Raw genomic sequence first — 24,000 nt, 5'->3', positions numbered from 1 at the left:
ATATATATATATATATATATATATATAAACCACTGAAATTAGGTAAATTTTCTACCATAAGAAGATAGAACGATAATCACTTCATTCTCTGAAACTTATACGGCTTACCCGCCATTTTCTGTTCTATAATAACATATCTACGGTAGTTCACAGGTAATTCTATTTACTTAAAACCACAATTCCCTTATCTAAACAGTGAATGGCACAAAACATATATTAAAAATCGATAATATTGACTATAAAATATCAGTTTTTAATTTTCAACGTTTTCCTATGATACAAATTAGAGAAAGCTCCATGAAATGAAAGTGAATAATTCAATTTCTCTTTAGGGGGGAGAAAAAAAAATAAAAACCTTGGCAGCATGGTGACAATAACTATCTCCTTGGAGCTCTGATCCGCCGACCAGTGAAAACCAGGCGGTTTTATCCCCCACGCCGCAGAGGTAATAAAAAATCATGAGAAAGTAATGACACCCTGGTTAAGATTACTATCTTTCCCATTCTGCCAGGCAGAGATTTAAGCAATTGCCATAACGGCTCGACTGTAAATGCAATCAATTCTATGTTAATCATTACACAATCTTCATCACTGCTACACACTGTCTTCAAAAGGTTACTGGGAGCAAATGACTTATGACGCACTCATGAAAAGAAATTGCAGTCACATGTATGTTAAGCAATGGCTTTCGGGAATTTGAATACTTTTACAAGGTTACATCAATCACGATATTACGTCTCTCTCTCTCTCTCTCTCTCTCTCTCTCTCTCTCTCTCTCTCTCTCTCTCTTCGACCACAAATATAGCCTAAAACTATGGTTTCAGAACATTTCCAAAAATACCCCGCATTAGTAGGAGAACATAATTCATTTCGAAGACTGAACGATTTGAATAAATTTCTCTCTCTCTCTCTCTCTCTCTCTCTCTCTCTCTCTCTCTCTCTCTCTCTCTCTCTCTCTCTCTCTCTCTCACACACACACACACACACACACACACACACTTACGAAAAGGTCATACCAATCAGCACAAGCATTCAGACGTTCAAACTTCCGATCCTTTCCACCTCGAAAAAGTTCCAGTTAAAAACCACCTTTCAAAAAGGTCCCCATTAAGCTTTCTCTCCGAATACATTTCGCTCATTCCAGTGACGGAGCTTCATTAAGGACTCTGTTGCAAGCCGGTGGCATTAAGAGATCATTCAGCCTTCAAATCGCTGGGTGGTGGTCGCATTCAATTATTCAAAAGCGCGTTTTGCGATCAACAGAAGACGAGAGAGAGGAACCCGGGAACTCGGCGCTTTGGAATTTGGATGCTGGAAGCAGTTCCACTCTGATCTCTGTTTCCCTTCCACTTTCTCTTCCTAGTTTCCTTTCACTTCCTCTCCCTAGTTTTCTTCTTTCTCTTCCTAGTTTCCTTCCACTTTTTCTTCATAGTTTCCTTCCACTTTCTCTTCCTGGTTTCCTACATTGTCCTAGTTTCCTTCTTCTTTCTCTTCCTAGATGCCTTCCACTTTCTCTTCCTAGTTTCCTTCCACTTTCTCTTCCTAGTTTCCTGCCACTCTCTCTCTCCTTAGTTTCCTTCTTCCTCTTTCTGGTTTCCTTTTACATTCTCTTCCTAGTTTCCTACCACTTTCTCTTCTTAGTTTCCTTTTCCTTCCTATTCCTAATTTCCTTTCCATTATCTCTTCCTAGATTCCTTCCACTTTCTCTTCCTAGTTTCCTTCATCTTTCTCTCCCTAGTTTCTTTCCAATTAATCTTCTTAATTTCACTCTACTTTCTCCTCTTAGTTTCTTTCTTCCTCCTCCTAGTTTCTTTCTTCTTTTTCTTCCTAGTTTCCTCTCTTTTTCCAGTTTCCTCCCACTTACTCTTCCTAGTTTCCTTCCATTTTCTCTTCCTAGTTTCCTTCCACTTTCTACTTTCCTTTCTCTTCCTAGTTTCTTTCCACTTTCTCTTCCTAGTTTCCTTCTTTTTCTTCTTAGTTTCCTTACACTTTCTCTTCTTAGTTTCCTTACACTTTCTCCTCTTAGTTTCCTTACACTTTCTCTTCTTAGTTTCCTTCCTCTTCCTAGTTTCCTTCCACTTTTCGCTCCTAGTCTCCTTCCACTTTCTCTTCTTACTTCCTTCCCCTTCCTAGTTTCTTCCTTCCTCTTCCTAGTTTCTTTCCATTTTCTCTTCCTAGCTTCTTTTCTCTCTTCCTAGTTCCTTCCACTTTCTCTTACTAGTTTCCTTAGAGTTACTCTTCCTTTTTTGCTTCTTACTTTCTCTTCCTAGTTACCTTCCATTATCTCCTAGTTTCCTTCCACTTTCTCCTCCTTGTCTCCTTCCACTTTCCCTTCCTAGTTTCCTTCCAATTCCTCTTCCTGGCTCCCTTCCACTCTCTGCCCTTTCCTGGTTCTCTTTCTCGAAAATACAACGGTTAAGACAGTGAGGAGGAGTTGGGGAGTTTGTAGAGCAAGATGGAAGGAAAGAAGCAGGAACGGAGGTAAAGTAAAAGGCTACAATATGGGTGCAGCTATCAGCCAAAGGGAGACTGCAAACAATGAGCATTGCCTACAGTGCACCACGTGAATTACACTGATGGCATTAACGCCCCACGAAGTGATTTGGAAGGAAGCCAATTTCCCATCATATTTCTTCTAATAAACAAGACACACGCACCCTTGCCGAGAGAGAGAGAGAGAGAGAGAGAGAGAGAGAGAGAGAGAGAGAGAGAGAGAGAACAACACGCACCCTATTCCTTCAAAGTCAAGAGAGACAGCAAGAGAAAGCCCAAGAAAAGGGCAAAAAGGAAAAGAGAAGAATACAGCGATACAGAGGACGTCTCAACTTGACAGGGGCTGGGAAAGGGGGAGGGGGAGGGCGAGAGATAGAGGGGGTGAAATTTTGGCAGTCAACGGACCACATGACCCTCTATGTAGGGGAGGAAGGGGGATGCCCGTCCACTGCAATCCCATATCGATCTCACAGGGTGCGATGAAGTACCGGCACACTTGGCTCGGGTCCTCTCTCTCTCTCTCTCTCTCTCTCTCTCTCTCTCTCTCTCTCTCTCTCTCTGTTTCAGCTGTTGCTAACGTAATAATGAAATATTCAGCCATGAATGTAATTCTCTCTCTCTCTCTCTCTCTCTCTCTCTCTCTCTCTCTAGCCTATGGTTTCAGGCCATTCGCCCAAAAGAGATCCCTCATTAATCTACAAAGAAATCATTTTATACGAGGTCTGTGAGCCATTTGGAATAGTAATTTCTCTCTCTCTCTCTCTCTCTCTCTCTCTCTCTCTCTCTCTCTCTCTCTCTCTCTCTCTCTCTCTCAGGATAAACCTCGAAGCTTCTATAGGAGCGCGAAGTGACAAGCCAAGAATTTCAGGCAATTGTCTTTTTTCTTTGGTATGTTTATGATTTTAGATGTTTACAAACTAAGTCCTTTTCAAACAAAGAGAGAATGTATTTATACCATTACAGAAATTATTAACTAAGTCCCTTTTGAACAAAGAACGTATTCATTGCATTACAAAATTATAAAATAAGTCATTTTATAAAAAAATTATTTATATTACAGAAATTTCAGATTTTTAACATTTATTTCAGCTAATTTTTCAAAAAGATAGTTTTCTGTTGACATCAGTCACTTTAGTTTTTTTTTTTTTGACGCAACAGCGAGTCCTAACTAATTATGACATCAAATAAATGCGATCTGCGAATTTTTTCATGCATTGGAGCGAGTTATTTCAGACATTAAAGTGAATTTTTTTTTTATACATAAAAGCGAGTGGCCCTAGATACTGCATGACGCCGCTTCTCAGAAAACTGACTTTTATTGTAATATTTACAAACTGAAAATCTTTAATATTAAAATGAAGCACAATAAATGTATCTTTTAAAACCTTTACATTATCACTGGATAACACTGCCACACAAATACATCATAATTTCTCACACTTCCTAAGCTTTAAAACACTTTTTTACCCATGAGCAATTTCCGATCGTGCATGATCAATTAGTCCGCCAGTCAATCAATATATACACACATGCATTAATACATATATATATATACATATATATAATTTATACATATAATATATATATACAGTATATATATATATATATATATATATATATATATATATATATATATATATATATATATATATATATATATATATAGTGTGTGTGTGTGTGTGTGTGTGTGTGTGTGTGTAATGTGTAAGCGAATGCACAAGTTAGTGACTCACCGGAACACGATGCTGAAAAACACTTTCTAAAGTTTTTTGCAGGTTTGGTTCGGGCCATCAGCTAGCCTTCCAACAATATGCACCTTTAAAGAGCAGATTCTGCAAACCCGTGTTCACAGGGAAAGCAAGATTTAAAGCCGACATGTACACCAATTCCCAATTAACACGATTTCATCTAATATAAGTAGGCCAAATTATTTCTTAAACATTCTACCAGAGTATTCGTGGCCTTTCAGGTCGAAATCACTTATAATTCATTAGATATTCTATAATTATTATTGGATAATCAGGATGCTACAAGATCAAAGCATTCATAGGGAAAGCAATCCATGGTGGAAAAATAAAGTAAAAAATAAACTTAATGTAAAAATTACAACTTGAAACAACTTGGATATAACGATTAAAACTACGAAACGAGTCTCGTAGGAGCATACCCTACGAAAACTTCTTTGCATTGGCACCTGGTTCGAACTTTTGAAGTTCCAACGAACAAGTTAAATATGTAAGAAGATAATTCATTATTTCGGGCCGAAGCTGGAACACGACCTCCAGAAAACCGAGTGGTGTTCAACCCCACAGAAGAAAGTACAAGATTTAGAATTAATTGCATAAGTAGTATTGCACATTGATTCGTAAAGTTTTAGATTATAATAAAAAGGACAGTCGGTATTATAAATATAAACATACTGAAGCATGCGAAGTGGGCTAGTCGAACGAGTATGACAGAGATTAATAAGATGTAGATTAGGGCATTTAACAAGACGTGCCCAGTTTCTATTCGACAATAAGATGGAGACTACGTAAGTACATCATGATTAAGAATAAAGGTAAAATTTTATGACCGTTAACTATTACAAAAATCAGGATTTTCTAAATATCAGCAATATGAATAAAAAGTTCCTACGCAAACGGCCAACGTCAGCACCACAGCAACCAAAAAAATTGTGTGGTACAATCACGTTCCACCCGAAAGAATTATGACAGCCGCGTACCCACGCAAGCTTTCAAAGCACGGCCCTAAAAACCGCGAGATATGTCTACGGATTAAATACATTCGCAACAGGGATATATTTACAGGCATAACGTGGACAAACAGGCAACATTGTTGGCCGGGATTCAAAGGTCAGGGGTGTTGCGAGTGATGTTCACGTATCTAAAGTCTTTCTCTTGCCATTTTTCAAGTTCATGCGGTTCAAGTGAAAGGGGATTGTATTCAGATTTATTTATATATATTAAAAATATATATATATATGTGTGTGTGTGTGTGTGTGTAGAATATAAATTAATTATATATATATATATATATATATATATATATATATATATATATATATATATATATATATATATATATATGTGTGTGTGTGTGTGTGTGTGTGTAGAATATAAAATTATAAATATATATATATATATATATATATATATATATATATATATATATATATATATATATATATATATATATATATATATATATAATATATCTAAATACAGAAGAATTTTATTTGTCAACTTGAAAGTTTTAATTATGCTTAAACTCTCAAGCTTTATGTTTTAACATTCTGTTCACTCAGAAGAACAGAATTCGATTTACAGTTAAATTTAACATTCAAAAAGTTCTGTTCATCCAAAGAGGATCTACATTACCATTCAGTTTTCTGAAAAGCCGACCTCGTTGACTTTTGACTATTCTACTTCAAATAAAATATTACCTTCAAATATCAGAATACATTCAAAGAAAGGTTTTGTTTTTTTAACTAAAATTTTAAGTAATCGCGTGTATGAGTTTTTGATAGTTATTTTTGAATTAGATGAAAATATTTTTAGCCTAAGCAACTGATGCTCCAGTTTACTAATATATCAATATTTTCTGTATTTAATGTACAATTCATTACAGTATTTCCAAGTATTTAAGCGTTGCCTCATTCTATGTAACATGCATTCCACCAGCACAGTTGTCGTAACTAAATATTACTTATGAAGACAAGCGCAGCTGGTATATACCAAACTGGGAAAACGTTTTCAGGCAGGGGCATACTGTTTTTTTAATACTGACTTGTTCCAAGAGAATATAAAGTAAACTACGTTCGTCCTCTTTTTTTTTCTTTTTGTAAAAAGTAAAGAATTTGTTTTTTTTTTTATTTCTTGAAGCAATCAATTTTTCCCGCTTGCCTTTTATTTCTGGAATCAATTAATTTTTCTTCTTTGACCACTGGAGAATTACAATTGCAGCAAGTTAAAATAACCTTTCCTTTCGTCAATGAAGAGCAATCTGTCTTTTCTAGTCAACTTTAAGTACCTTCAATTATCGGTTCACATAATCAGCTTACTACTTGTGTTTCTGCTTTTCATGAAATATTAAGTTTTTACTTTCATTTTCACAATAGCTTCGATATTCTTTTAAATAAAAATACGTTTATGAACAAACATTTCACTGTTCTGATTTCATTACACGGATGCTTTCGAATACCAAAGCATCCGTGTAATGAAATCAGAAGAGTGGAATGTTTGTTTATAGACGTATTTTTATTCAAAAGAATATCGAAACTATTGTAGAAAAATTAAAGTAAAAACTTAATATTTCATGAACAGCGAAAATACAAGTTGTAACCTGATTCTGTGAGCCGATAATTGAAGGTACTTGAAGTTGACTATAGGACAAGTTACTCTTCATTGATGAAAGGAAAAGTTATTCTGACTTACCGCATTGTAATTCTTCAGTGGTCAAAGAAGAACAATTCATTGATCCCAGAAACAAAAAAGCAAAAGAAAAAAATTGATTCAAGAAATAAAAAACAAATTCATTGCTAATTACAAAAAAAAAGAGGACGAACGTAGTTTGCTTTATATTCTTTTGGAACAAGTCAGTATTAAAAAAAAAAAAAAAGTTTGCCCCTGCCTGAAAAAGTTTCCCCAGTTTGGAATATACCAGCTGCGCTTGAATTCCCATCTGTAATATTTAGTTACAGTAATTATGCTGGTGGAATGCATGTTACATAGAATGGGGCAACACTTAAATACATAGAAATACTGTAATGAATTGTACATTATGATACTGTAGTTAATACAGAGAATATTGATTTACTGGTATTCGAAAGTTAAATATTTACGGTATAGTGTGTATTTTGACATCACTAACTAGAAAAACACCACTATCTGTTTCGTCTAGACTATTATAAGAGGGACATCAATCTTCCCTTCCCTTTCGACTGAAGATATCGCCCATTAATCTTCCTTCGTGAGATTGGCAACGTCTTGAGGGACACGGCACAATGAAGATAAGGAGGATGATAGAGTCCGCTGATAAGAATAAACTTCAACGAATTTTACATCAGCTTTCGTTTTCCACGGGGCCTATAACCTTTGCTTTCCAAAGGAGCGTGTCTGTGGATTCCTCTCTCTCTCTCTCTCTCTCTCTCTCTCTCTCTCTCTCTCTCTCTCTCTCTCTCTGTCTCCCTCCTCTCTTCTCTGTCTCACTCTCTCTCCTCCTCGTTCTTTCTCTGTCTCCTCCCCTCGTTCTCTCTCTCTCTCTCTCTCTCTCTCTCTCTCTCTCTCTCTCTCTCTCTCTCTCTCTCTCCCTCCCCAACTGAATGAAATAGCTGTATCATGATCTCATTTCACAAGAAACCTTGCAAAAAACCAACTACTTCAACATGATTATTCGCCACTCATAAAACTCTTCACGAGCTCAAAACGAGGAGTTTTGGCAGTATAGGCTCGTTCTTGCCGAGCTGAGTTCTGACAGCAGTCGACATGGATTTAACTATGTCTTCTACGAGAATATTACCCATAAGTTGCTGTTGGGTTCTCATTTCACAGAAACCTTGCAAAAAAACCAACTATGTCAGTAAAACTCTTCAGCTGGGAAAGAGAAAATAATATATATATATATATATATATATTATATATATATATATATATATATATATATATATATATATATATTATATATATATATATAATTATATTATATATATATATATATATACACACATTTAATATATATACAATTTTTTAAAACTTACATTCTCAAATCTCATTTTATCAAATACTGTGAAACTAGAGACTTATTTACCGATAAATCTCTAAATATTTAGTAGTAGGCATATAATTCAAACTGCTAATATTTTACCTAAAGTGCATAAATTGAAAATTTCACGATTCTAGTGCCTGGACCCTCCCTGTAGATCTTGAAGTGACAGGGGGGCGTGACAGGACGGGTGACCACTGCCTAAGTAATCGAACAGCCAGTATAATTATCTCTCTCTCTCTCTCTCGACTTGACAGGTGACCACCGCCTATGTGATCAAAAAGCAACCAAAAAATTCTCTCTCTCTCTCTCTCTCTCTCTCTCTCTCTCTCTCTCTCTCTCTCTCTCTCTCTCTCTCTCTGCATTCACCTTTGTAATGACCGATCTTGAACACTTTTTTCTATGCTCAGTAATTAGGTCTGGTCACTACTTGGACGGGTGATCATTAATGCATGTCAAGAAGCAGCTGGAACTAAACTCACTTGATTGAATTATTCTGACTTGAAAAACATTAGGAGACTGATATAACAGCCAAAATCACAAAAAGGACCGAGAAATTAACAAAGTAAGGTCAGTGCTACTCTGCAATTCATGAATTTTTGAAGTATCGACAATCGGTTATTTTTTTATTACTTTCAGAATAAAAAAGGGTTATAAAAAGAAACTTCTTTATTCTGAGGCATTCTTCCAAACGGCTGAATCGATGACAAAAGCGTAAATAACTTATGCACGGTATCTGATTTCCTTTAAATTGGAAAAAACTAAGTACAGAAAGATAAAATGGAATCAGAGAGACAGAGAGAGAGAGAGAGAGAGAGAGACGATGTCTAGACATATCGGACGGTGCTCAGTTTCCAAGGGAGGATCGCCGAACAGTGTGAGCAAGCTCGTGCACGTGTGTGTGTGTGTGTGTGTGTGTGTGTGTGTGTGTGTGTGTGTGTAACCTAATTGGTCTAAGCGAGCCAGCGTGCATGTGACGATATCTTGAAGTCTGCTTAACGCACGGCCAAAAATACAAATGCAATTACCGGCAAAAACTAGTATACACAATCCGAGAAGACTTCAAACTACACCAACCAAACTACTACACAGAAATAGGAGGCTGTGCAAAAGAGGAAAAAAAAAAAATATGTCGAGGGAGAACGTGGGGAGACGAGCCAAGGGAAGGATCAGGGTTGGCTTAACACGTGGTTGGGGAACAAAAGACTACCACACCCGAGTCATTTGCTGAAAATGTGTAGAAAGCACTTTCTCAAAAATAAAAAAAAAAAAAAAGGGGCGGGGCCTTGGCATTTTCTTGGTTGTAATTTCAATCTTATTTTCTTGAGATTGCACAAACGAATTCGATCATTTTGCTGGAGAGACTTTAACTATTATTACCTTACGGTCTTTGACTGAAAGGGTTGTGCTTAGTCCCTATTTTGGTTAATTTGCATATTTTCACACCTTTCAACCAAAACAAGAAATTCAAGAAATTCAACCATCTGCACAAAATAAAGAGTATACTCACACCCACCATTTAGCCATTATTAAATGTAAATCCACTTCTACATAGTTTACCACTTAGGTCAACTTTTAGACAGCAGAAAAAATTGAAGAAAAAATCAGACAAAAAACTAAACTGAAAAAAAAAAACATTCTGAGGTAGCAAACCTTGCCATTAACTAGGATCTTAGCCTTTCCGCCAATGCGGAAGTAGAGAGATGTGAGTTCATAGGAAGAATCCAGGATTACCCTATAACACAAGCTCCAATTTACTAACCAACTGTAGGGTCTATTCGTACAATGGTCCCTCGAATTTGAGAATCCTAGGTTAAAATTTTACAAAGTCATTTTGGTTAAAAAAAAAAAAAGAAGGCACATGTGTGAATGCATCTTGTGATCCAGCAATCTACAAAAAAACTAGCTTTCATTGTAAGAACTTAGCCTTTACTATTAACTACAAATTTGCTGATTTTATTTGTGTTACGGGCCACTTGATAATCCTTCACAATACTTAACAGCAATCAGCCAGGTTTCAAAATATTATTTCTATTCTACCCTCAGCGCACCTAAGCTTATCTAGCAAAGCATGAAATGTTTATCGAGCACCTCTTTGGCTACCATTCCACCAAATATATTGGTTTTCTTTTCCTTCCCGGTTCCAAACTGTCTGGAGCAGCCGATACAGTCTGCCAGACTGTCTGCTCTTGGCAGTCTCCTACAATGGGTCACGTGAAATTGGTGTCCAGAGCTATTGGCACTATCTTGGTCAGTTAAATTCAGGGCAGCAACAGGAGTATTTTACCAACATTCTCTCTCTCTCTCTCTCTCTCTCTCTCTCTCTCTCTCTCTCTCTCTCTCTCTCTCCTGAACGTAAGTACAAAAGAATGGCTTCAAGAACGAACGCTTCTGACAAAAGCTAGACAGACATCCATTGAAGCTTAACTAGACGTCACGACACGCACGCAACCCAAAATCCATAAAACCGAAGCAAATGAGAGAGAGAGAGAGAGAGAGAGAGAGAGAGAGAGAGAGAGAGAGAGAGAGAGAGAGAATGCAGCACTAAAACAAAGGGGGGAAAAAAAAGCAGACGAAGTCAGAACCTCAAACGGGGTAATGAAGAGTCCAGTTGTTGCCTAATATACACTCACTGGCAAAGGAGGAAGAGAAGCAAGCAAGGTAAAGTATTGATCCATCCCGGTGGTCAGGGGTGGAAAGGGGGGAGGTGGCGGTGGTTATGGTAGCCTCCTGTGAGGTGGGGGAGGGGGAACAGAAACTGCATGACGTAAGGAGGGGGGATGGGAGGGATGGAGGTCCTTCTCGGGGCCAGCTCGAGGGTACAGGAGGATGATGAGGTTGTGTTTTGTCTGCATCGCCCGAGGCTAAAGGGTGACAGGTATTAGAGCCTAAAGTCTCGAGTTCACGGCGAAGGTGTAGGATTCAATGCCGACATCTCGGAGGGAGGCGAGACAGACACAGGACGTTATAGGATGAAAGAGACTGGGTGAAGTTCAAACGAGACAGAAAACAGATAAGTAGGAGTCTTACAAGGACAAGAGAAATGAAGATATCATATCAGCAACAGATTACGAAGGATAATTAGGATGACGTAATGAGTGGCAAGGAAGGGGCTCTGATAACGTAAGAGGAACCAGGGAAGACAGGATTCTCTGCTGAAGGCAGGAATAGAGGATGAGATGACACGAGGCAAAGCAGGTAGGCTAACACAAGGAAACCAGGTAGGATAAACAGAAAAGGTGAGTTAAGAATAGCAAATAGGATAAGCAAATCAAATACTATAAGCAGAACCTTCAGTTTAGATCAACTGATTAGACTTAAAATGTGATAACCTCTGAGTGTGAAGATCCGAGATGGAGTGTATAGAGGAAGGAAGGAAGGAAATAGAAAGAAAAACATTATCATAGCGTAAGGCGAATACTCATGCTATGACCAAACCTAATAACGCTCATCATGTGAGCGTGCGTGTGACAGAGCGTGAATGCGCACGAGTAAGTGGCGCAATACGAGAGGGTATAACATTTCTCAAAAGGCTACTTGCCAAATCTTGTGATTAATTCGTGACACGTAAGTACAGGCCAGTACAGGCTCATCAAAATAACCGCTGTCATACATAACGGTCCACTTATAAGTTTGCCCGATTCTCCCACTTCAAGATCGCAGTTCGTGGGGCAGTACCTAGTCAGTACTTGACCTACTACTCGATATAGTTCTAAGAAATGGAAATGAGTGGAATTTCGAATAACTGCACGAAAGACGAGGCTGTAGAACTGACTCTAGATTTTTTTTTTCTTTTATTGATTCTGACTCTAGATTTAGGTGGGATCTGACTTTATTTGTACAGCGTTGCTATAGTTTTACAGTCTATTACTAATGAAATTTTACTGCGCAATTTTTACAAGAGTTTTCAGATACTATCCCCCTAAAATTTTAAACGCATTTGTACCACCTAATCAATCGTCTTAATATGTGTAGGCACGAGGGACGGATATATAACCACAATCACATGCCCACCTAAAACTCAAAGAAGGACGAACGATACAAGACCTAGTAGAACAACGTTACAAGTAGTAGGCCTATGTGGGGAACGGGTCAAGTAGGAGATCTATCTAAGTAAGATCAAATGCTCAAGGACTCGAAGAAACATGAGTAAATATTCCATAATCTGTTGAATCACTGATTTATACTAAGCCATGTCCCCCAGCTTCTAAAGATGGGGATTTTTTCATTGGGACAGGGAAAACACAAGCGGGGAAAGAATTCCGAAGATTCACAGCAGAATTAAGATCATTACATAACGGAGCAAATTAGTTCCACCTTGAAAGTTTCAAGTGAATCTTACATCTTAAGAATGACTTGACCCCAGTGGGATGAGGATTACCTCGTTGAGGTCCTCTCGTTTTGATGGCATGCTGTACATACATTTCGACAGAACAATCAACACATGCATCTAGTTTTACCTCTCCTCTCTTGCTCTCCCTTTACCCAGTATGTGACCCGCAACAGTCGTCTAACAACTAGGTACAGAATTCAATGCTTAGGTCAACACTGGATTTTAGAGAACAAACCCATCTGTTCCTTCTCGTGCAGTTCGAGATTCGAACACGGGTCGTCCAGTTGTGAGCTAGACGGGCTACTACCAAGCCACTGGACCATGAAAAGAGAGAGAGAGAGAGAGAGAGAGAGAGAGAGAGAGACGAAATCACGAGCTTATGGCACACAGGCGCCCCAAGTCCATTATGGGATTACTGGAATGGAGCTAAACCCCATTCCACGAAACAACACAAAAAGCTTTTAAATGTATCCCCGATACAGTCAAACATGTCATAGATACGTCTTCAACTTCTCTTACATATCACAAACAGGTTGAGAACATGTCAACGACCGTCAGCGGAGAGCCAACTCATGGCCAATACTGGATAATAGTATGAAGCACTGGTTAGAACTGCAAAGCAGTCATTAACCTCTGCTCAACCTTCTTGTGATTTCTGCGTTGTAAGTTACCGAAGTGTGCTTGTAACATCTTTTATTATAGTGTGGATGCATAAGAATAACAAGTGCAACCTCTCTAAAAAAAAAACAAAAGGGTGGGCAGGTGAAAGTTTTTTTTTAATGTAACACTATAAAGATTTTGAACTTCAGAAAATAATAAAAAAAAAAAAAACTGCCCAAGCATTGAATAAACCCACTGGATTCTCGTTTTGCCGCGACACGCGATGCAAAATGTTCTTTCAAAGGACCCCTCAGGATTACCAGGGCCATTGTGCGAGAGAGAGAGAGAGAGAGAGAGAGAGAGAGAGAGAGAGAGAGAGACTTTCCCTTTGCTGACCGAAGCACCTTATTGGTAAAACCATCTTTTTCCCAAGACAGCAGTTCTGCCCTGGGGAAGAGAAAAGCCCGGATGGAGATACAATAGAGAGAGAGAGAGAGAGAGAGAGAGAGAGAGAGAGAGAGAGAGAGAGAGAGAGAGAGTTGTGTGTGTGTGTGTTTTCTGATTTCTTTCCTGTAGTTTACTTTATTTTATATGTTTGTTCATTCATCTATGTACTTGTTTAACTATTGTTTCTTGTACTTTCTTTTGGTTTTTCCTCTTGAATTTTTTAGAAATCCTAATTTTCACATACTGTACATCAGCAATGCGTACCAAAAATAAAAAGTCCTGTAAAAATGACTAAAAAAATGCATCAAACTTCTAAATACATCTCCATACAATGTCAGTAAATGAACAAATAAAAGTGGAAAATTAAAAACAAGTCAATTACGTACCAGTTCCTATAATACACTGATACAGTACTAATCAGGTATAATTTCTTTATCATCACAGATTATACTTATGATCTAAAAACAGTTATACGACTATGGTTAAAGTTTATAGTTTCTTTATAATAAGACGGACAAATGTTATAGCTTATAATTTTAAACTGTTATATAACTATAGCTATAGTTTCTTTATACTGAAAAGATTATGCCTTATGATCTTAAACATTTATTTGAGGTTACAGTTTCTTTATAATCAGACTGACAAAGGTTACACTTTATGATCTTACATAGTTATAAGACTAGAGTTAGATACTTATAGTTTCTTTACATTCAGGCTGAACACGATTACACAGCATGATGTTCAAAGTTACATGACTGGAGCTATCGTTTCTTTACAACCAAGCTGAAAACAAAATAAGATCTCTTCAAATCGAACAGGAAAAACTGGTCTGAAAAATGGCAACCCACCACACCACTCAGCCCTAACTGAACCGCAAAGCTGGGTCTAGTCTATCAGTCCCGGCTCAATCAACACTGATCTGTCAAGTGTTCAAGTCAGAAATAAAACTTTACAAAAGCCAACTTTCTTCGGAAAGACAGATACCACGGCGATAACGCTTATCGTTCTAAGCTCATTTCCGGTTTCAGCATTAAGTACTATCACGGATGTAAGACTAGCGTCTGTCTGGTAGCTTGTGAAAATTGGGGCTTTTCTGTCCAGTACATCTTTTATATATATACATATATTTTTTTTTATTTACTGATTTCTATAACTTTATCTATTTGCTATTTTTTTTTAAGTATTTCCACTTTCACTTGTAAAATGATTCTGTTCTTGCTGCAAATATAATTACATAAATGTAACTGGGAATTATTATTATTATTATTATTATTATTATTATTATTATTATTATTACCAAAATCAGAAAAGTCCTAAAATTATTCTTCTCTCGCTACAACTTTAATACATAAATGTAACTGGGAATTATTATTATTATTATTATTATTATTATTATTATTATTATTATTATTATTATTATTATTATTATCCCCAAAGGCCCCCATTGATCAAATGGGTTCGTTGCTGTGCCCTACTTCTCTTCTCTAGTTATAATTAACTAATTCACTTTCAAACTAATGCTAGACTGGCGTTACCCCAATACCGTTCATACTGAGTCTAGTTTACAACAATGACTTGAAACCAGTCACGTTCAGGTTATAAATGTGTGTGTGTGTGTGTGTGTGTGTGTGTGTGTGTGTGTGTGCGTGCGTGCGTGCGTGCGTGCGTGCGTGAGTGAGAGAGAGAGAGAGAGAGAGAGAGAGAGAGAGAGAGAGAGAGAGAGCCGTGAAAAGGTCTAAACAAAGCACATGGTTGACAGATTAAACAGTTTCAACTTATAAAAGGAAATGTTCACAGAAAATGGGAATCAAAGAAAGTCGTCAAGATATATTTTTAAGGAACATATAAAGTCAAAGGCAAAAAGGTCACTTTGAAGAAGACTATTAAAACCAAGGCCATTTATAATGAAAGAAGACAACCACTGCAGTCAACGACGAGCGTACAGCCACATCTTTGATGCAATTTCCTACTTTTGTAATAAAAAGCAGTATGTATACGAAAGGTGTATAATTACTTATGATGTAGTTTCTTACTTAGACACTAATCATAAGAATATGAAGCAACGCTAGAGTATGGATGCAAGGTTTTAATACCAGCTGCTGACATGCAAAGGTATTTATACCCCCCCCCCAACCCCCCAACAACCTTCCCCCAACACACATTATGCTAATCTCGAATTGCGACTTCACTAAAATATAAAAAAAAGGACATTCAACGTGAATTATGATGAGAAAGCAGAGTCTGAACCCCAAAGTCCAAACAGGAAATTCAAAACGACATTAAACAGGAAACTCAGCAGAAAACCATAAGTCGAGAGCACCTTGATAAAATTCCTCCTTATCAATTCCCACACGAAGGCGTTTGGCTTCGCGCAACACCCGGGAGTTCTCTCGTGTCGCTATAAACGTGAAGCATTAAGTTATTGACCAAAGTCCGCTGTAATTTTCCATTAGTAATCATACGAGAGCCTGAGTTTGTCCCGCCTATGCTTATCTGCACGCTGAGAGCTTTCGGGTCCACAGATAAACACGGTAGGACGAAAAACCCGAGCGCTAAAAATATCAATTCACATAAACATGCGCGTTATATCCATTCACCCACCACTCCTTCCCCTAAATTGGGAATGTTCTACTTAGCTGTTAGTTCCGGTTTATAAAAAGTTTCTACAGCCTTTTGCATCTACAGCTGTCGAATGACATATTTAAATACTTGTTGCATGAAATTGCTACCGCTCCATAACAACCAGGAACTGCGGCCACGCTATACTTAGTACTATATCATTACACTCTCTACTATATATATATATATATATATATATATATATATATATATATATATATATATATATATATATATATACTACCTGACCAACCCGGCGCTGCCCGGGAAAACTCAATGACAACCAATAAATTCACTCTCCTCCCTAGCACCCCCTCTACTCTCTCTCTCTCTCTCTCTCTCTCTTTCCTGTTAAGACAGCTGCTTCAATTACACTGCCCAGCATTTTTGACATTTTATATTTCACCTCTTCTCAGCCCCCATTCCTTTCAGGGCTGAACTTGGATTTAAAGGAATCAGGAGTGTTACTATTCATCTCAGCAACCTCAAAAACTATGGACTAGACACTAATATCTGTCATTTTGGACATTATATTTTTCACCCCATCTCACCCCGCTTCCTGTCGGGGCTGAACTTGGAGTTATAGGGCATCGGGAATGTCACCATTCATCTTAGCAACCTCGAAAACTATGGATTAGACACCGATATCTGTCGTTTTCAGTCATTTTCACGTCACCCCCTTCCCACCCCCACCCACTTCGGTGCCAGTGATGTCTTACCCCACAGTATTCTTTTCCAGATAGTAAGTCATATGTATACCCAAATGGGGTATGATAAATTCGTAGGGTTTACTTAGTTACTTGGTCTACAGGCAGAATCAGCCCCATTTCAGGGAAGCCCTTCCCATCCCTACCCGCTTTGGCGATGTCTTACCCCCACAGTATTCTTTTCAAAATAGTAAATCATATGTATACCAAGTATGGCTGAAATTGCTCAGTGCATTTCAGAGTTATGCTGGAACAAACATACACGATTGACTATGCTTACAATTTGATAACCATCAAAACTATCTGTTACTATACCCTCATCAATGCTACTTGTATGTTTGTTGTGCTTTAAAACATACATTGCTACTGTAAATATCATCGCTTCTAATACCCTTTGTTTCCTATTAACAGCTACTTCATAGTCACTTATCATCCATGATATTTCCTGTCCTAGCTGATGCTGCTATTACTTTCCTACTATCCAATCGAGTGGCTACAACGCCTACTATTTACTGCTGGTCTTATGCGGCTAGCGCTGCTATTACCTTATGCAATGCTACTACCAGAACTTGAGCTACTATCATACTAGTCACTGCTTGCACACTACTGAACTAACTAGCTTTTTGTGCCTAAAAACCACTGCAGTGGTATAATTACATCACTGCCACACAAGGCGGGTAATGCAGTAGGTTATTTCCTAACCTGCTCCTACTTCCTCCTACTACCACCACTTCCCCTCCTCACGGCTCCTTCTAGTATCAGCATCTTTGTCAACTTCCAAATCTCGGTTTCAGGGTCAAGTGGCACTTGGGGCACCACGTGACTTGGGGCTGATCGCTCTATGAAGACGTCGTGGGGAAATCTTTAGGCTAACAGGTTCTTGAATGCCCCTAAATGCGTCCCAGTATGTTTGTAAACAAAGGGGTTTTTGGAGAGAGAGAGAGAGAATAATATACATACATATACATATGTATATGTATGTATTTATACATATACATACATAGAGAGAGAGAGAGAGAGAGAGAGAGAGAGAGAGAGAGAGAGAGAGAAGCATTAGTCTCAGTATATTAATCTCTCCTTCGATTCCCTGAGGCCTTCTTTGTAACCAGTACCTCACAGCCTAATATTAGAACATACGCGAGAGATCTTGTCAAATCAATCACCCGGAAGAGGAACAGGTCTGTCGCAATCAATCTCGCCGCCTTTCGGAAATAATCTATTTTACGGTAATGTGAGTTTTGATTTTTTTTCTTTTTATTTTTGGACGTTACTTTGAGAAAGAACAGCTTTTTAAATTTAATGTCAATGACCACAGAGTCTTGTCTTGCCATAATACCCAGTTAACCTTCGTTTTTAATCAATTAACTTTTTAAATCAATAATCACCTTTTTAATCAACTGACTTTTTAACCGTTACCTTATCAATTACTTTTTTAAACCAACTGCCTTTTTAATTATCTTTGTTTTCAAATCCATTGCCTTTTCTAATCTTTTTAATCAATTAACTTTTTGATCAATTTACCTTTTTTAAGCGTGACAGCATTTTTAATCAATTACGTCGTTGGTTGAAGTATCCTCTTGACTGGAGGTACTTAATAACGGGGTGAAAGTTTGAAATACCATGTAAATAATATTTATCAGCTAGAATAAACAAGTCTTTAATCTTTAAACTGGTGTGTAAAATATCTTCAATCAACAGCGGAAATATCACATCTATCACTATAATTACGGCTCGACTCTGGTTATTTTTATGTCAGCTGCAACAACTATTGTGAACCATGCTATCTTTGAGGTTAAACTATGACAGTTCAGCACCCAGTTAACATATTTCATAAGTCTGATACTTGAACTTTAAAATACTTTAATCTAAAAAAAAAGTCTTAATGGAGGCGTAGACTAAAAGATTTCTGAGTCTAATGCTTTAATTTTAAAAATACTCTTAATTTTCATACAAGGTGCTAATGGGAGCGTGGACGTGCAGAATATTAAATGGAAGAGCATCTAATATATTTCCCAGTGGAACACCAAACTCTCACGAAAACAAAAACTATTGATAAATGTCAAAAAATGAAGACAATGGAGAACAGAAATGTTTAAAAAACAACCTTTGCAAACGGAACAAAAACCACTTACCGATGATGGCTAATTAAAACAAGATGGGGATGAGTGGAGATAAAACTTCATATCACAAAAGAACCTTGTGAACAGAAGATTAACCGTCGAGAGTCAAGAGGAATGTCATCCCCTCTCAAGAACAAAGAACCATTTCGCAGGGACAGAACACACACAACAAAGGTCATTCACAGTGATATAACATGAAAATAACTGAAGAACAGATGGAATAACCCCAAATACAACCCCCAGGAGGAACGTCCGTTACGTATCATCTAATGCCGGTTATTACAGACCAAGAAATGTGCGGTTTCTGCAGGTACGTCATCGTGACCTGCCTGGGAAACAGGACCTGCCCCAAGGTTTAAGACAGAATTTCAACCTCGGAAACGTGCTGACAGCCACGCAAGTGTTCAGTAACCATACGCTCTTAAACTGTAATGAATTCTTAAATGAGCTTACGGTACGTTAAGAGGCATTACTGAATATGAATATTAGCCAGGTTTAATCATTTCTCTTACAAGGGATAGTGTCGAAATTAACCACGCCTTAACACAACTTACAACGAATTTTGAAGACACAATATTGCTTAAGACGCTGAGATAAAAAGGCCTAAACGAAATAGGAAAACGCCCAGACGCAGACGATCCCAGAAAACGGGAAAACAAACCAAAAATGGACTAGAAGGACTGGAATTCACATCTGCATCAACCGCAGATTTCTGGCGAGCGCGAGTTCCTACTGGGTGGCGTCACGTGATCACCGTGTGGCCGTGGAGAGACCGACCTAGACCTTCATTGGGCCTTGAAGAATTCATCCCGGCCTGTATAGTTTGATAACATTTCGACCTTCTGGTAGGCAACAAGATTCTGATCACAGGGACGATAGTCTGTTTATTCAATGATCAAGGAATATCTTTGCTACATTCCCCGTTCTTTACTCATGGGCATGAAACACGATTTCCCTTCCTTTTTCATGAATGGCTGCACCCATTGGTTATAATAACAATAAATTATAAATCTAAAAAACTCTAGCCTCAAACATACGCAGCGCATTCAGTACAATCCCTGCATACACGCACAACAACAAGCACACACGATCGATAAATCACCAAACATACCTTGGTATAACATCGAATGAATGCCTGCGACGAATTCCTTGGGGATTAAACATAAATGAGTCACTCTGCGTTGACAAATTTCGCGTCACGCTGATATGTCTTACTCATGTTAGACGTAAGAGTCACTGACAAGCGTGTAATCCAGTCGTTAGCTGATTGACTGAATGCTATTTAAAGGTGTAACACTATGAGTCTAGAATCACGCTGAGAGTGGCGTTAACGGCCAAGACTAGGTAAAAGGTTATTGAAACAGGATAACAGACTTTGGCGGTTAGGTGCAAGCCGTAGAGGTTCATTTACCAAGGATAAAGATGGTTCTTAAGCAGTGGGACAGTCTCCAAAATGGGAAATTTTACCCAGTGGCGACTTTCGAAGCTGCACCAGCTGTTGACGTGCAGCAGTTTTCTATTCAGTCTGAGATTACGTCGCCTTTTCTGAAAAGCCAAGTTCCTAAGGTCGTCGAGATGGTTTTCAACCAAATAAATGTCTCTACTCAACTGCAATACTATATATATATATATATATATATATATATATATATATATATATATATATATATATATATATATATATATATATATATATATATATATATATATAATATATATATATATATATATATATATATATATAACACCCAACATCATTTCAGACCATTTAGACCTATACATAAATTACCTGAATAGAAAAACAGCGCTCACAGCCACAGCTGGTCGGTCAGCAGTAAAACACACAACCATCTGACGAAAAATTTTCCATTCGCCTTGCCAGGGGATTGCCGTAAAAACGACAGCCTTAGCGCAGACGACTTTCCTGGAATCCGGAAGAGCTGGCGCACACGACCCTCCTCCTCTATATGAGTTTTCCTAGAACCCAGTGGGATTGCGCAAGCTGAAGTTTAGGGACAAGTGTGTTTCATAATGGCTGGGGTTAAGAAACTTCGTTAAGTGTCCTATGAAAGTTGGGTTTTTATTGGAGGATTCTGGATTGTGATTATTAAGGTATTATCAAGTGTTCGTGGAAGACTTCCATTTCACCGACAAGAAATCCCATCTCAGTCTGAAATGTCCCGAGGGGAATTTTCCGCTCAACCAAAGTGAAACTAAACTAGCAGCCAACCCCCAACCCCACCCCTCCCCATCTCTCTCTGTCTCTCTGTCTGTCTCTCAGAAGTCGCCCACCCAATGACGTAAAACAACTATCTTGACGTCTCCCTTCTTACCCTATCTCAGTTTACCAATTCTCTCTCTCTCTCTCTCTCTCTCTCTCTCTCTCTCTCTCTCTCTCTCTCAACACTCCAATCATCTCCCAAGAATTATTGACACATTAACTCTACACACAAGGCCCCGAATCACGTCCAACAAATACCTTGGCCGAAGCTTCTCCATCAATATTGACGATGAACCCGACGCCGCAGGCAGCAGTTTCGAAGGACGGGTCGTAAAGACCCTGCTTCGGGGGGTATTCCCAACTCTCAGGCATCCTGTAGGAGGAAGAAAAAAAAATGGTTTAATAAAGGTCCATAGAATCTCTGTTGGTTTTCCTTGTCTCATTGTGACCCAATGGGACATACCTCAGCCTAGGGGCCTAGACCGTTGCAAAACTGGACTAAAACACTTCTTATAATGAACTCTTGCAACATTAAGAGCATTGAATTTTGGGTTAGAGTTCTTATCTCTGTGCCTAATAATTAAGACTTGATTGAATTTACTTTTCCACTCCACTAAGTTAAATGCAGCCAATGCACTAACAAATATTGCGGCAACGATTGACCTGCATGAAAAGTTTACAAACCTTTAAACTGCTAAACATATCGCTGGCATGCTGGGTAAAAGAATGTTTTTTTTTTTTTTTTTTACATTCGGTGGTCAAATCTTCCCATCTATCCTCAATTTCCACCTAGGATTTAAAATTTAAAAAAAAATACGAAGGGAAAGACATGATTGGTTGTTATTGAAAATAGTTTCCATAAAGGAAGGGAGAAGCGTCAACAGATAAAACTAAAAATTAATTTTGTCGATCTTTCTCATCACAATATCACTAATTTACATCATTTCTTCTTTCCAAGAGAGTAAATAACATCAGTAATAGAGTAATAAAAGTTGCTATTTACTCCAAGTTACACAGCTACATCCAAAATAGCTGCAAGACATCTCTAAAACCTGTTGTTGAAAACATGCAACCTAAAAAAAAAAAATAAAAGAGGAATCCTCCATCAATATGTTTGTAAACTATCGAGGCAGCCACTCTCTCCCTCCCTCAACCCCCTTCTTCACCCCTCCCCCCTAACCTCGTTGCCCTCCACTACTCCCCCCGCCCAGTGGACCAACCAATAGAACAAACGGGAGCACGAACACACCCCCACCACTCCCCCAAGAAGCGACCAGCACTATCACGTGATCATTGTTTTGGTCCCTCGACCTGTTCTCTTTTACCTTCAAAGGTCAAATTCGGTTTTAGAATGTTGATGTGTGCAAATTATGGACTGACATTATTCTCAAGTTGCGCAGTGTGTTTACTTTAAATTTAAATTTCCCAAATTATACGTCGGTGACATTGACAGTAGTTTAACCATTTTCTTTCAAAAACAGCAAAATGTGTACAATTAGGAGACCATTTTTTTTTATTTTTGCCAATTTTATCACAATGTTATTACAGACTTGCATACTCTTTAATAAAATCTTCGGCTTTACTCGTCACGAATATCCCATTTTTTACAGGTTTAAATTCTGGTGACCCCACAAAAAATTTTGTTCACAGAACATAAATTATCAGCTAACACGAATTACTTTAGGAACCTAAAAACTGCGTAACAATCACAATCTGTACAGGCTCGTTGCTATTTACTCAAAGATAAGCACCAAAGCACTCAAGACCAACCATAAAAAAACTAGGTCAAATGGCCTATCTTAGAAAGATAGTAATACATTGATTAATCGTGAGAAATACCCTGGGCTGCTTTATCTTATCAATATTCTTATCAATTTTGTGCTAGCTATGAGAGAAAAATCAAAATCAGTTGGCTTTAATAAGCTAGTGGATAGAAAGCTAGACTGATAAATACTGAGTCTCTTGTATATCAATTCTAGTCTGACACCAATATATCAAGTGTTTCGTGGAGCATCTGAAGGTTCCAGTAAATAATCACTTAATCCTCCTATTTCACAAACAAAGCAGATCCAAAAACAGTTCCAGTAAATAATCACTTAATCCTCCTATTTCACAAACAAACAGATCCAAAAATACACTCCACAAGAGCTAACTGCGCACCAAATCAAAATCCTTAGACTATGTCACCCATGAAAACTGCTAAAACAAGAACATGGAAATACGATATGCAGTTATCTCACGCTAAGCAAGTGTCCAAAGCACGTGTCTAGCAACCTGCACAGGTCAAGCTATCCACGGGTCTATCACGTGGCTGGGGGGTAAAATCTCCACACTAACCCCCAAACCCAGAGCTACAATAAAAACATCCATTTAAAGGAGGGAGATGGGCGGGAGGCTAGTTATGGAGGGAGAGAGAGAGAGAGAGAGATGACATGCTGTGGAAGACAGGAGGGAGTAAAACTTGACGGCAAAGGAAACCTGTTCTCCCGTTTTCATCCAAGAGAAATTCGTAACGTCTGGAAATTTCCGAAAATTTTCGGTTTCGTAAATCACGGGAGACCAGTTATCAGTTTGGGAGGAATTAAAAAAAAATTCCATGAAGGTGCTTCGAATTCATTAAGAGATGTTGGTAGCTGACTTTTTAAACTCTTATGACTATCGTCACAGCTTATATGTGTATGTGTGAAGTTTAAATTA

General features: G+C 38.0%; 1 protein-coding gene across 1 annotated transcript in view; it reads right to left on the bottom strand.

The window, feature by feature from the left end:
- Positions 1-24,000, bottom strand: part of LOC136851520 (uncharacterized) — a 106,925-nt gene that overhangs the window by 79,468 nt on the left and 3,457 nt on the right. The window contains exon 2 of the mRNA XM_067125750.1: positions 21,562-21,676. Within this exon, the coding sequence (XP_066981851.1) occupies positions 21,562-21,675 (114 nt within the window). The 5' untranslated portion in view covers position 21,676. The remainder of the gene's footprint in view (positions 1-21,561; positions 21,677-24,000) is intronic.

Source organism: Macrobrachium rosenbergii, chromosome 23 (assembly GCF_040412425.1).
Source record: "Macrobrachium rosenbergii isolate ZJJX-2024 chromosome 23, ASM4041242v1, whole genome shotgun sequence".
In the NCBI taxonomy this organism is placed as follows: Eukaryota; Metazoa; Arthropoda; class Malacostraca; order Decapoda; family Palaemonidae; genus Macrobrachium; species Macrobrachium rosenbergii.
Note: the sequence above shows the minus strand (reverse complement) of the source record. Positions and strands in the feature narration are given on the sequence as shown.